This window comes from Gorilla gorilla, chromosome 1 (assembly GCF_029281585.2).
Source record: "Gorilla gorilla gorilla isolate KB3781 chromosome 1, NHGRI_mGorGor1-v2.1_pri, whole genome shotgun sequence".
Classification (NCBI taxonomy): Eukaryota; Metazoa; Chordata; class Mammalia; order Primates; family Hominidae; genus Gorilla; species Gorilla gorilla.
This window is the reverse complement of record NC_073224.2, coordinates 212,546,784-212,561,545: the sequence shown is the minus strand read 5'-3', so window position 1 is coordinate 212,561,545 and position 14,762 is coordinate 212,546,784. Positions and strand designations below refer to the sequence as shown.

At 54.8% G+C, this 14,762-nt stretch overlaps 1 protein-coding gene across 1 annotated transcript; it reads left to right on the top strand.

The window, feature by feature from the left end:
• The first annotated feature begins 3,279 nt into the window (after positions 1–3,279).
• On the top strand, positions 3,280–7,204 carry GPR3 (G protein-coupled receptor 3). The gene is made up of 2 exons (XM_004025266.5): positions 3,280–3,403; positions 4,460–7,204. The coding sequence occupies exon 2, from the start codon at positions 4,465–4,467 to the stop codon at positions 5,455–5,457; it is 993 nt and encodes a 330-aa protein (XP_004025315.1). The 5' UTR covers positions 3,280–3,403; positions 4,460–4,464; the 3' UTR covers positions 5,458–7,204.
• Positions 7,205–14,762: the final 7,558 nt, after the last annotated feature.

The following is a 14,762-nucleotide window of genomic DNA, read 5'->3' as shown; positions in this document are numbered from 1 at the left end:
GAGCCGAGATTGCACCACTGCACTCCAGCCTGGGCAACAAGAATAAAACTGTCTCGGAAAAAAAAAAAAAAAAGGGAAAGAAAAGAAGTGTCACTGCACTCTCTTTTCCTCTCTGGCTGCCTTAGGATCAACTTCCCTTGCAAACAACAAGATAACTATCAGGATCAGGAAGTTCATGACCAATACTTCAGTGGAAATGATGGTCTTCCGTGTCCTTCACCCTGGGAAGACAACAATACCTAAGACAGAAAACTAGTCAAAAAGTAGAAGACCACTCTGGATTTCATCTTTGTATTTAGAACCCATTTTGGGCTGGGCACAGTGGCTCATGCCTGTAATCCCAGCACTTTGGGAGGCCAAGGTGGGCAGATCACTTGAACCTACGAGTTCAAGACCAGCCTGGGCAACGTGGCGAAACCCTGTCTCTACAAAAATTACACGCCTTAGCCAGGCGTGGTGACGTGTGCTTGTAATCCCAGTTACTGTGGAGGCTGAGATGGGAGGATTGCTTGAGTCCAAGAGGTTGAGGCTACAGTGAGCAGTGATTGCACCACTACACTCCAGCCTGGGCGACAGACTGAGATCCTGTCTCAAAAAACAAACGAAGAAAAAAAAAACAGAACCCATTTTGGTGGTGTTAAGACAACTGGCTTGGTTATGATTTATGATTCCTTGGATTATGCAAAGAAAAATTAATCAAACACAGACTTGCAAGACATAAAAGAAAAACACCTCAAGAAAACAGCTAAAGGAACTTAAGAACAGAATGACAACAGCCAGGGAGTCACAAGAGTGTGGTGCTGGTGCTGGCAAACAGGAATGGCTTTATCTGCAGCAATGGTGCAGATTTTTCACCAGAGGATTAATAAACTACGAAAACTTAAAAAATATATAATTGCCATTCAGAGTAGTAGAAGATAGTCCCTGATACCCCCCTTTGATGCCAACCTCCCAGCAGCCTTCACCCATCGCAGAGACCAGAACTCTGTAGGGACCCAGCTCTGATGGGGGAGTAAGTGGATCCCTGAGTCTTGGGGCCCTGATGCCCTTGGATCCTCTCTCTGACACCCCCACCTTCCTGGGCACCAGGCATATTACTATTCTCTCTGTTTTCCTTTTTTCCTCTGGTTGTTCCATTTTAGGTCAATCATCCAGTCCATGATTATTTCTTCAACACCCATTACATATCAGGCACTGTTCTCTAGCAGAAATGGGACATAGTCAGTATCCTCTTGGAGCTTAGATTCTAGTGGGGCTGACATGTAGTAAAACAAACAAACATGAATTCATTTATAATTTCAAGAGCGCTTCATCCTCCAAAAATGAATAAATCAAGAGAAGGGGAGGGAGAGTGATGGGGAGGCCAGTGGCGATCTGAGAGTTCAGAGCAGCCTGTTTCAGAAGTAACTCGGGAGCAGAGACCTGGATGAAGAGAAGGGTTGTTGTCAGAGGGGTCAGGTGCAAGAGCCCAGGAGGAGGAGCCCCTGAAGCCACTCCTCACTCTCTGCTCCCGCCCCTGGGTGACATTATTTACCCCTAAAACATCAGTTGCCACCTGCATGCCTACACCTCCCAGGTGTCCCTCATTAGCCAGCTGTAACATTGATGGCCAACGGCAAGTAGAACCCACTCAACAACCCCATGAGGCCGGTACTAATATTATCCCTGTGTTTTAGATGAGGAAATAGGCACAGAGAGCTGAAGAAACTCTCCAAAGTCACCCAGCTAGGAAATGGAGAAACTGAGATTTGACCACTTCCGCCCCCTAAGCCCCCTAAACTCACCACATCCAACCTGAAATGAATCCTCTTCTCCAGCTCCGACCCCCTCCTCTTCCCATGTTCCCTGCCACTTGACCTTCTGCTGCCTCACACTCAAACCCAAAACCTGCCTGGTGGAGGCTGACCATGGGGGCTGCAGTGATGGTGCTGTGATGGGGGTGTCCAGTGGGGCCTGGGATCCTCAGGCCTCTTAACCTCATCTTCCCCTCCCACAGGCCTGCATGATTCCAGGGAGCATCAAGGCAAGAGACACAGGGAGAAGGAGCAGCCAGTCCCCCTGCCGCAGGACTGGCCACATCTGTCACATCTGGAGAAGTCTGCCCAGAGTGGTTCCCCTGGACTAAGGGCAGATGGCGTTGGGGAAGAGGGAGCTCTTTCTCCTTGCTCCACCCATCAGGATGCCTAAAATAGGAGGCTGAGAGGGGCCTGCCCTGAGGACTGAGCGGCCAGGCTTTCTGCTTCCAAGTTCTTCCCGGCTCCCCATCTCCTCCTGCTTCGGGGAAGTGCACCCCTCACCCCCTCCACGCTGGCTTTCTAGATTCTGGAATAAATAATTCAGGTTTTGAAATCTTGCCAGGCCCACCTCTCCGGTGCTGTGAGGGCGCTATTGGGCTGACATGAGTGACGTCACCCAGCTCTTATCCCAGCCCCGGCATCACGGGACCTGCCCTGGCAGCCACTTACCTGCCTGGTCACTGTCAGTCCAGACCCTCTACCCTGTGCCCCTCACCCTGGAGCCCACTCACCACAGCCACCTGCCATCTTCGTTCCAGGGCCCCACAGTCCTCATGGCTTAGCATTGTCGCTTCAGTACCCCAGCCATTCTGACAGGGTCATGGTGACCTGAAGTCACCTGGACACTCCATGTTCCCAGGCCGCTGCCTCTGCCATCCCGGGGTCCCTGAACTCCGCCCTGCTGCATAGTCACCCTGACACTGCCATGGTTGCCCTGAGGGCTTCCCCTCTACCGTTAGCGTCCCACGGCCATCACCCCCCACCCCAAGATTCTGTCACCATGCTAATGTCGTCACTGCCACCCACCTCCCCGCTCCCTCGTGCTCCCTGTCATCGTCACCTCAGGGCCCCATCATCTTGGAAACCCTGTCATTCTCACCAGGGACGCCCAACCAGCCCCATCACAAGCTCTTCCTTCGTCACCTGGATCTCGTCAGCCTCTCTGCCACCCAAGGGTCCCATCACCCCACAGCCTAGCCGGGCCCCCTTTCCACTCTTCCACCACGTTCCCTGCAGCCTCTCTGAGACTTCAAGGCTCTCGCACCGGCGCCTCTGAAACCCCCGGCCCGCAGAGGGCGCCGCGTCAAGGACAGCGCGGGCCGACTCCGGAGGGGGCGGGGCCGCAGCCACGGTCGCTTTTTATGAATGGGGGAGCGGGCGGTGCGAGGCCTCATTACTATGCCGCGCAACGCGCGCTGCGCCCCAGCGCGCCGCGCCCATTGGCTGATCGGACCGCTGTCGTCACCGAACCGGTGGCCGGGGGCGGGGCGGGGTGACTCACGCCGCTTCTCCCGCGGCCGCGGGGGCTTCTCGGGGTCCACGCACGCCCTGCGCCGCCAGGACCCGAGCGGAGCCTCCCGCGGCCCGGCCGCGCCTGGTCCTGAGCGGTGAGTAGCGGGCCCCGCCGCGGGCACCAGGGGTCCTGGAGGGCACGCAGGATGCTGGGGCACTGGGCCGGCGGAAGGCTCCTAGTGGCCGGCCAGGGTTCGAGTTCGAGGTGGGAATTCTGGGTTTAGGCGATTCTGGGTTAGCAGGCGTGGGCCCAAGTGCTCGAGTGCTGGGGTTGAGTTGGATGACCCGGCGAAGGGTAAGCATTCCTGCAGGGACCCGAGGCCCTGGAGGGACTGATGGTCATCTGAGGTTAAGCCGGCAGGAGGCGTCTGGGGCAGGGACCCAGGGGTCCGAACAGCAGGAGGTGTCCAATTTAGGAATCCAGGTATCCAGGCAGGAGGCAGAGTCAGGCCCAAAATCCAGGTGTCCGGGCAGAAGGAGGCATCTGACTCAGGGATCCGGTCTTCCAGCAGGGCGGTCTGCCCAGAGACCTAGAGATTCAGGCGGAAAGAAGGGTCCAGCCAGGAACAGAAGTCTGGGAGGGTGGGGGGTGGGGGGCTGAGTTCCCAGGTGTTACCGCGGGAGTGCGGGGTGATGGCTGGCGGGAGCTTCACGCGCATTCCCTGGGGGCGGAGTCTAAGGCTGGCAGTACTGAAAATCGTGAGGGGTCTGGGAGCCTCAGGCACGAGCTAGCATCATCATCTCTGATGTGAGGGAGCGGAGCTGCTCAGTCTCCCTGATGGGGTAGATGTTTCCCTTCCCCAATCTTGAGCCTTCGGGGGCATCCCCTGGATCCTATGGCCCTCTTCCACTTATAGTACCCCTTCTTCTGTCTCTCTTCTGGTCACACACGTGGGAAAAAGAGACCTGCAGGACCTAGGACAGGGATCCCCAGGAAGAGACCCCTGTTTAGAGGCCTGGGGGCATTGGAGGGGACAGCGGTATCCTGGGAAGAGCCCCAGGGCACGAATGTGGGGATAAGGCATTGGGACCCTATCAGGTATCCTGAGGAGAGACTCCCACCACCTATCCTGAGAGGCACCTCACCCCCTCCAGACCCCAACTCCCATCACCCAGCTTGGTCAGCTTCTCACAAGGCCTTTCTCCTGCAGGTACCATGATGTGGGGTGCAGGCAGCCCTCTGGCCTGGCTCTCAGCTGGCTCAGGCAACGTGAATGTAAGCAGCGTGGGCCCAGCAGAGGGGCCCACAGGTCCAGCCGCACCACTGCCCTCGCCTAAGGCCTGGGATGTGGTGCTCTGCATCTCAGGCACCCTGGTGTCCTGCGAGAATGCGCTAGTGGTGGCCATCATCGTGGGCACTCCTGCCTTCCGTGCCCCCATGTTCCTGCTGGTGGGCAGCCTGGCCGTGGCAGACCTGCTGGCAGGCCTGGGCCTGGTCCTGCACTTTGCTGCTGTCTTCTGCATCGGCTCAGCGGAGATGAGCCTGGTGCTGGTTGGCGTGCTGGCAATGGCCTTTACCGCCAGCATCGGCAGTCTACTGGCCATCACTGTCGACCGCTACCTTTCTCTGTACAATGCCCTCACCTACTATTCAGAGACAACAGTGACACGGACCTATGTGATGCTGGCCTTAGTGTGGGGAGGTGCCCTGGGCCTGGGGCTGCTGCCTGTGCTGGCCTGGAACTGCCTGGATGGCCTGACCACATGTGGCGTGGTTTATCCACTCTCCAAGAACCATCTGGTAGTCCTGGCCATTGCCTTCTTCATGGTGTTTGGCATCATGCTGCAGCTCTACGCCCAAATCTGCCGCATCGTCTGCCGCCATGCCCAGCAGATTGCCCTTCAGCGGCACCTGCTGCCTGCCTCCCACTATGTGGCCACCCGCAAGGGCATTGCCACACTGGCCGTGGTGCTTGGAGCCTTTGCCGCCTGCTGGTTGCCCTTCACTGTCTACTGCCTGCTGGGTGATGCCCACTCTCCACCTCTCTACACCTATCTTACCTTGCTCCCTGCCACCTACAACTCCATGATCAACCCTATCATCTACGCCTTCCGCAACCAGGATGTGCAGAAAGTGCTGTGGGCTGTCTGCTGCTGCTGTTCCTCTTCCAAGATCCCCTTCCGATCCCGCTCCCCCAGTGATGTCTAGCTGAGTCTTCATGACCCTTCAACCCTGATTACTACAGAATTCCAGAATGTTAGGCTCTCCAGGGCTTCTTTCCAAACCCCCAGCTCCACACCCCCCAGACCCAGCTGGTTCTGGAGTTCTAGGACATTGGGTGTTTCAAGGTTCTGTTCAGATCCCTATGGGGGCCCAGCTGGCTCCACTGTTCCAGAATGTTCAGGTGGTCAGTGTTCTACTCAGAAATGTCTCACAGCCCAGCTGGGTTGCAATTCCAGAATGCTGGGAGTTTTACAGTGCCATTCCAAGTCCCAGATGTCCCTCTTCCCCCAAAGTTGACCTTGACCATGTCACTTTACGTTTGAATTTCTAAGCTAAAGAGTCAGAGAGATTAGTCACATAGTTGCCTAAATAGGAGAGAGAAAGATTATATATGCACATATACAAAGAGAGTGTCTATTTATGATTTATTTATTTATTTATAAATTTACTTATGGGTGGTAAGGGGCAAAAAAGAGACCCACACCTTGATATCCAGGCCATACCAGGGTATCCCTTGTCCCTTCACCCCCATTTCTGACCTCAGTTCCTGGAGGGGGGAAAGGGAGAAAGAGAAACCACGTATTTTGTTATTATTTTGGATTATTTTTTATCGAAGAGATCATAGAAACCAGAGCCTTCTCCCCAGGCCTGCCCTCCTCGGGTTTGGAAGGGGAACACACCAGCCTCTGGTTTTTTATTTTTTTAAGAAGCCATCACCTGAGCAACCAAAAATTCCTCTGCGCTGGGGTCCGACTGCCCTCTGGTGGCCATTTGGGGAAAACTGCAGCCCGGCCAGGCAGCTGGGACCAGAATGCAACCCCAGCTCCACTCCAGCCTGGCGTCCAGGGCCACAGCCATGGCCTGGGGGCCAAGCCTCACCCTGCGGTGCCCTAAAGGAGGGGGGGCACGAGCCAACACCCCACCCCTCTGCCAACCGGGGTATGGCCCCCAGTGCATTCCCTGTTCCCGTCTCCAACCCAACTCAATAAAAAATGATTTTGTCATAAATATGTTTCCCTATGTGTGTGTGGAGGGTATGGAGTGGGGCCTGATGGGGGATGGCCTGGAATGAGAGGGTCAAGCCAGGCCTGGGGGGCCTGTTGGGGGATCTGGGGAGCTGGACAGAGGGTGGAGGGTGGCTGGCAGGTGACTCCTTCTCAGATGTCAGTGCCCCTCTGCTCAGACCTGGGCACTGACTGGCAAGGACCTTACCTCCTCCTGGTGACAGGAACCTGGGTGCTTGGCTCTTCCTGGGTCAAGGATGCTCACATCCTGCCCACACCGGCCACTGTGGGGCTTAGGCATGATGAATATGCTCAAAGCATGTCAGTCTCCTGCCTCAGCCTCCTGAGTAGCTGGGACTACAGGCGCCCACCATCACGCCCGGCTAATTTTTTTTGTATTTTTAGTAGAGACGGGGTTTCACTGTGTAAGCCAAGATGGTCTCGATCTCCTGACCTCGTGATCCACCCGTCTCGGCCTCCCAAAGTGCTGGGATTACAGGCGTGAGCCAACGCACCTGGCCAATAATAGGTCCTTCTAATCATGGGTGCCTACTGTGTGTCTGGCACACATGCTACCTCGCTTATGCCTAATAAGCATCCCATGGCACCGGTAGTGTCTTCTCCATTTTACAAACGAGGGAGCTGAGGCTGAGTGAGGGACAGCAGCTGGCCCAAGGCCATACAGCTAAAAAATGGTAGAGCCAGGAACATCTGTTTCCAGAATCTGTGATGTGTAGTGAGCGATTTCCTTCCTTCCCAAGCCTGGAGCTTAGGACATTCTGGACCCTGAATTTTTTTTTTTTTTTTTTTTTTTTTGAGACGGAGTCTTGCTCTGTTGCCCAGACTGGAGTGCAATGGCACGATCTTGGCTCGCTGCAACCTCCACCTCCCGGGTTCAAGCGATTCTCCTGCCTCAGCTTCCCAAGTAGCTGGGATTACAGGCACCTGCCACCACGCCTGGCTAATTTTTGTATTTTTAGTAGAGACTGGGGTTTCACCATGCTGGCCAGGCTGGTCTCGAGCTCCCGACCTCAGGTGATCCGTCTGCCTCAGCCTCCCAAAGTGCTGGGATTACAGGCGTGAGCCACCGCACCCAGCTGGACCCTGATTTATTTTGGGGTTCATTTTAGGGCCACATTTGGGAAGTGGTCGGAGGGGGTCTGGTCATTTTGGAGTTAGAAGAGCTTTTCTACGCAAAGGTAAGTGACTATCAGTGTGTGCCTTTGGGGACATATGTGTGCAGGACCCAGAGTTTGGGTACTTGAGGAGAGGAAGCTGACTCCAGAAAGAATGTGTCTATCAGGCCAGGGCAGCAGCAGGTTTGGGGTGTGGCTGAAGAGGAAGCTTTGATTGGCCAAGCCTCCCAGCTTCCCAAGCCTTATTGTTGGGCAAAGCTTGGAGGTGGGGCTCTCGGAGCATTTCTGGCTCACCCCTCCATACACAGACAGGGAGCCATTTGCTCAAACTCGCACAGCTGTGCCAGGCTAGGACACAGGCCTTTCTCCATTTCCCTGGCAGAGTTAGAGCCCTTTTGTCTGGTGTAAAGATCCCTCCCTTGGCCAGGTGTGGTGGCTTACGCCCGTAATCCCAGCACTTTGGGAGGCCGAGGCAGGCAGATCACCTGAGTCAGGAGTTCGAGACCGGCCTGGTCAACATGATGAAACCCTGTCTCTACTAAAAATACAAAAAATTAGCCGGATGTGGAGCCTGTAATCCCAGCAACTTGGGAGGCTGAGGCAGGAGAATCGCTTGAGCCCGGGAGGCAGAGGTTGCAGTGAGCCGTGAGCCGAGATCACGCCATTGCACTCCAGCCTGGGCAACAGAGTGAGATTCCATCCCCACCCCCCCCCCAAAAAAAATCCCTCCCAGTAGTCTGAGGAGAGTTGTCATGCCAATAGGCCCAGGCACAAAGTGGGGAGGCCACACCAGGTCAGGCCAAGCTTTATTCTATCCCCACCCTCCTGACAGGTCCCTGGGAAAAGTCCCTACTCAGCAGGCCCCTCCCCCACGCCAAACATTCCATACCATCACCGTGGCTTTGTCAAATGGGTACCATTGCTCTTCCCCATTTTACAAAAGAAGAAGTTGAGGCTCCAAGAGTAATGGGCCTTCATTCATTCACTGCTGTCCTTGTGGACAGCTTAAATTCTAGCTGGGGGAAATAGTAATACAAAGTTTTTCCCAAAATGTAATATTACACAGTGGTAAGTCCTCAGAGAAAGAGCAGGGGAAGAAGAATGGGGAGGGTGTGAGTAATTTTTAAATTAGGGTGCCCAGGAAAAGCCTCCCTGAGAGGTGACATTGGATTGGTCCAAAGTCAGAGGGTTGGTAAGGAGATGAGCTGGGATTTGAACCCAGGTCCATTTGACTCTAAATCTCTTTCTTTCCTGGATGAGGGAGCGTGTTTCAGGAACAACCCAGAAACATCAAGCAAGGAAACTGGGGTAAATCCCCAGGCTAGGGGAAAGCAGGGGGTCTCCAGGTTAAACCCAGACCTCTGGAGGCACAGCACAGGGCAGAGCCTTGTTGCTGCCTCCACCATCATGCTCCTGAGGAGCCCCACCAAGGTCCAGAGGAGAGAGGCCAGGTGCCCGTCCTACCCTGGGTGAGTCTCAGCCCTTTGCTTCCCCAGCCCAGCTTCCAGTTCCAGGGCCCAAGAAGGGACCTGCCGCCATCCTTGTGTCTGGGAGGGCCTGTGTCGGGCCCTTGCACCGAGGGGCTTCCTCTGTCTCTCTGGGGGTGGCTGTGGGCTGGAGCTGAGGTGTTTCTGGCAGCCTGGATCTGGGGTCTCTGCTTTGGGTCCTGGGCCTACCTTGAGGGGTGTTTGAATCTGTCCCTCAGGTTGGTCCCTGTGTGTGTGGTGGGGCTGGCTGGCTTTTCCCTCCTCCCAGGATTCTGCAGATCAGCTTAGCACTTCTTCCCAGTACCTCCACTCCATGCTTCCTCCAGGAAGCCTCCCTGCCTGAGCCCTTTTGTAGCTGTGAGAATGTGATCCATACAATATGCCTTACTACACCTCCCCTGAGTAAATATTTATAGAGAAGTCTTCCCTCCCTCCTCAGAATGAAGACAGGGCTGTGTGTCCTTCCTCCAGTTGAGGGTTCCTGAGAGAAGGGATGTCTGTCTGCTCAAACCGAAGGCTCCTGAAGGCAGATCTTTCTCTCTCCTCAGAACTAGGGGCTCCTGAATACAAAGTCATGTCTCCCCACTCAGGCTGGGAACTTCTGAGAGCAGAGCTGTCTCCTCCCTTAAGCTGGGGGCCTCTTGAGAACAGGGTCATGTCTTTTGCCTCAGATTGAGGATCCCTGAGGGTAGGACTGTGTCTTCCCCACTCAGACTGAGGCCTCCTGTGTCTCCTTCAAGCCTCAGAGTCCTCTGGTGCCCACAGCCTGGAGCTGCTCAGCACGGCATGCTTGTGTGTGTGTGTGTGTGTGTGTGTGTGTGTGTGTGTGCGCGCGCGCCCGCGCATTTGCTTGTGTGTAATTGGGGAGGGGTAGCCACACCTCCCAGCCTCTCTGCCTCTGACAGCTTTCCAACACCCATGCCTGATCCCACCCAACTACAGGGGTCCAGGAAGGTCAGCTGGTGATGTGGCCCCCTGAATGGGGGGAGGCAAGGCTAGGGCCAAGAGCCCCACCTTCCTGCTGGGGTAGGCCCTGGGATGGGGCTGGAGCCCATCTCTCCTCCTCGCCTCCCTTGGTCCTATGTGGGTGTGTGGGGACAGCCCTGAGTGCTGAGCCCCTGCCGGGGCCATGTCCGCCTCTCCTTGCAATAAGTGAGGAGACAGTAGCTATTAATATAAGATGAGTTCACAGGCTCACAGCTTCCGCAGGCTGGAAAACAGGCTCCTGGGGCTGGGGGCTGTGGCAAGGCTCGGCTGTCAGATTCCCTCCTGGAGCCTGGAGACCGCCAGTCCCGCATCCCCCAGCTCCTTCCATGCTGAGACCTGCGTGCACAGACACATGCTCATGTCACATGCAGGCACACATGTATAGGCACCTGGCTGTTCTGAGAACACACACACAGGCAGACATGTATGTAGGTATACCCAGATGCACCTGCACACTAGCACACACACACTTGTGCACACAGATACATCACTGCACATGTGTACACTGACCATGTCAACTTTCTGTGCATATTTAGTGCTGAAGCACACACTTCAATGTACATGCCCTTGCACACATGTACACACCCTTGTGTGTGTGTACCCAGACACAACAACCATGTATGCATACCTAAACCCATTAGCACAGCCACATATACACACAACCGCACTGTATATAATGTCCATAGTCATATATACACATTTGCATGCAGCACCAGATTCAAGGACTTGAATGAATGCATGTGCACGCCCTTTCACACACAGCGTACACACACTCGCAAATGTTCCCCGCTGCTGGCAGTGCTCAGCAATCCTGAATTTACAGGCTGACCCTCGGTTTCCAGAACCAATGGGCTGGCTCAACCTCCGCTCCTTGTCTCCCCTCTCCCCTTGCGTCATCACAGGCAGCTCATGGCCCTGCCAACCCCAATGCCTGCCTTCAGCTTCCCGCCCCCCGGGGGGCCTCCGATCCATGATTAACCCCCTCGCTAATTGGCCACCAGCCCCTTGACTTTGCTGCAGGCCTTCTCAGGAGCTGGGAGCAAGAGGCTGCAAATTGGCCAAGCAGGATGGGTCTAGGGAATACTGTGCATGTTGAGGGTGAGGGTGGGGGTACAGCAAGCCCTGCATTGTGACTGGCTGGAGCCAGGCAGTGCACCCCCTATTCCAGGGCTGGGCAGAACACTGGCTTCATACTCTCTTGGGAGGGCACTCCTATGATTCATTATCTACACAGTCACCTGAAGCCAGCCCTGCATGCACATTTACACACACTCACCAGCCATGTGTGCAGACATATTCCACCCCACTTGGCACACTAACAGGTGAACATCGGCACAGACCCAAGTACACTCATAAATGTACCAAGTATGCATGCAAGCAAAATTTCGTATGTTCATAGTCACCCGCCAGATATGCAGACATCATTTACATATGTACATCCAAACACGCGAATGCAGTTGCATGTATATGGGCTCACAAACACATACACTTACACATTACACATGCCCATGAAGGTTCTAAGTGTGCTTGCAGGCATGCGCCAACATCCAACTACTATCCACATTATGATTTATACGTGTGGAGTCCAGATATGCATGCACATCCATCCATGCACACCGCTCACATGCGTGTATATGCCCTGATGAACAAGCTACCAAATGGCCGCACGCTAGGGAGAACCCTCTTTAGCTAGCCTCTGGCTTTACATAAAAGCTTGAGGTTTGCTCAGTCTACTGGTGGGGATAGGGAGTGATGGAACCCACTCAAGTTCCAACCTGTCTCTCCCCAGCCTCCTGGGGAGAGGTCCTGGGACCTCCTCTGGACTCCCCCTAAGCCTTCAGGCAGCCACACGGACCCTGTCATGGTTCCAAGACAAAAGGCCAGAGCTTCTGGCTTCCCTTGCAGTTTCAGTCTCCTTGGCTGTGGCTCAAGCCCACAAGGTGTTCTGCTCTCTTGTAGGCAGTCTAGGGCATCGGAAAAAAGGTTTCTATTTCCATGTCTGCTGCTAGCTTGCTGTGTGACTTCAGGCAAGTTGCTGTGGCTCTCTGTATCTTGTTTCCTCATCTATAAAATAGAACAAAAGGCGTTGTATTTGTAATCCTTCCAAGACACACACTCTGGGAGCGGCATCAGTTCCCAAGATGGTGCAACGCCAGAGTGGAGGGGCTACATACATCATCACAGTCAACTCTTTGTTGAATAGGTGAGGAAGCTGAGGCCCAAGGTGGGAGCTAGATCTGACCTCTGACTTCTCAGCCAGGAAGTCTGCTCCTTTTTAATGATGTGTGCAGTGTGAGCTCGTGTGTGCATACCGTGGACATGCACGGACAGCTTCTTAGGTAAAGGCAGGGAAGGCAGCTAGGCAGGACCCCTTGCCCCAAATATTAACCGCTCTCCCTGTCATCAAGGGACTGGCAATTCTCCCATAAAAGATTCCTTTGGATGTGAAAGGCTTTTTATTTATTTATTTATTTGAGATGAAGTCCCGCTCTGTTGCCCAGGCTGGAGTGTAGTGGCACAATCTCAGCTCACTGCAGCCTCCACCTCCCGGGTTCAAGCGATTCTTGTACCCCAGCCTCCCAAGTAGCTGAGACCACGGGCGCACGCCACCAAGTCTGGCTAATTTTTGTATTTTTAGTAGTGACGGGGTTTCACCATGTTGGCCAGGATGGTCTTGAACTCCTGACTTCAAGTGATCCACCCGCCTTGGCCTCCCAAAGTGCTGGGATTACAGGTGTAGGCCACCACGCCTGGCCCATGAAAGGCTTTTTGTCCTTAAGCTTCAAGAGCACCCTCTAAGCGCCCACACCTCCTGGGGCTGAGGGGCAGTTCAGGGGGAGCACCTGAAACTGCTCCCAGCCCCATGATCTAGGAGGGAACTAGTTGACAACTAGCCCCGAGCAGAACTTCCAGGAAATGGTGCCAGGTTGCCCTGGCCACTGGGCAGCCAGGAGGGGGCAGTGAGGAACTGGTGGAGGCAGCAAGTAGGGAGGGCGGCTCCTGAGGAATGTGTGAGGGCTGCCCGCGATTATGGGTTCCTGTAATCATGTGCTGGTTTGTGTCCTTGTGCAAACAACAGGGATCTGTGCACGATATGTGCACCGGTCCTCGTGTGCCCACTCACGTGTCTCTGTGAAGCCCCAGCCCATACCTATAGGGAACCCACTTTCTTCTTAGGTAGCCAAGGGTGCAGGCACTTCCTGCTCTAAAGGTCTGGGATAGCCAGGCCCTCAGCCAAGCTCACTTGATTTCAAAGCGAGAGCAAAAATGACCATCACCGTTCACTGCCCTTATAAAACTGGGCACCAGGGAGTGGGGCAGGTAAGAATGGAAACCTTTAACAGGCTCCCTACAACGTTAAAGCCCTCAATGATTTTGGGTGGAGACTCTTAAGCTGTTTCAGTTGCATGGCAAACAGAGCATTGGGCTCTGGCTAGAGAGAGGCCTGTGTTTGAACCACGTTCTGTTCCTGGCCAGCTATGTGATCTTAGGCAACTGTGAATCTGTTTCTCTTCTGTGTAAAATGGGGGACCCTTGCCTCTTAAGAATGAAATAAAAGATATGCAGTCTTTGGCAGGTAGTGGGCGCTCAATAAATGCTTATTCTTCTCAGGATCAGCCCAAGGAGGTGAAGCGACTTGCACAGGGTCACAGCTTTCGAGTGGCAGGGCCAGAATTCAAGCTCAGGCCTCTTGCTTCCCAGAGCCACATTCCTTCCCTCCAATTCCCTAGCAAGGGCGGCTCCCGAACCACCATTTTGTCTTCTGCCAGGGCGGGCGTCTGGCTGCCTATCAGTCACCGGCCTAGGGAAGCCAAGTGCTGACTAAACACAGGCCTGAGCAGGCGGGTGGAGCAAAGGGGCTCTGCAAGGGCGAACTGGCTCCGCGGCCCCCTTCTCTGCACCACCACCTCCAGCGATGAGCTCAGAGCGGCTGGCACAGCAGTTGCTGACAATTCAAAACTTCTGCCCCCTCTCCTGGGATGCCAGTGGGTGACTCTCTCTCCAAACAGCAGGCGTGACCCGCAGTCACCAACTCTGCTCCCGCCCCTCTCCCGGGGGCCACTACACTGTGTCTGCTGGGCCCGGAACTGGGTGTCTGCTCATAAACTACCCCCAGGGACAGTTACCCGCAGCAGCTGTGCTCGGAACAACCGTTGCTTCCTGGGTAGGTCATTTTTTGGGTCAGAATACAAACCCAGCCCCCTCGCCTTCCTCAGGCAGGAGAAGGGGCGTGCAGCAGCCTAAACCTTTTATCGGATTCCATTGTAAATCGTTCTATTTAAGGTAAGTTGCTTGGGTCTGAGAGGCAGACAAGATGCCGGCCAGATGTTGGGCGCAGCATCAGCATTCAGCCTGTACTCCTCTCCTGCCTGATGCAAACAGTTGCCAGCAGATTGCCTCCTGAGGCCCCAGCACACCCCCTTTCTCATGGTGAGAAGGGGACTGGGTATCTGGGTCTGCAGGTCCTCCAACCTGGGTCTCCTCCTAAACTGAAATGGTTTCCAGCCTTCTCCACCTCTGCACACAGTGCACTTTCCGCACCCAAAAGCCTCCTGCCCTTTAGGCCCACCCACACTGGAGCCCCTCCTGAGCTCTGGCCACCACCTGTGGCTGTTAGTGTCATTTCCTTCTAATCTCTTGTCCCATTAAAACAATACCACAAACACCAGAGGTGG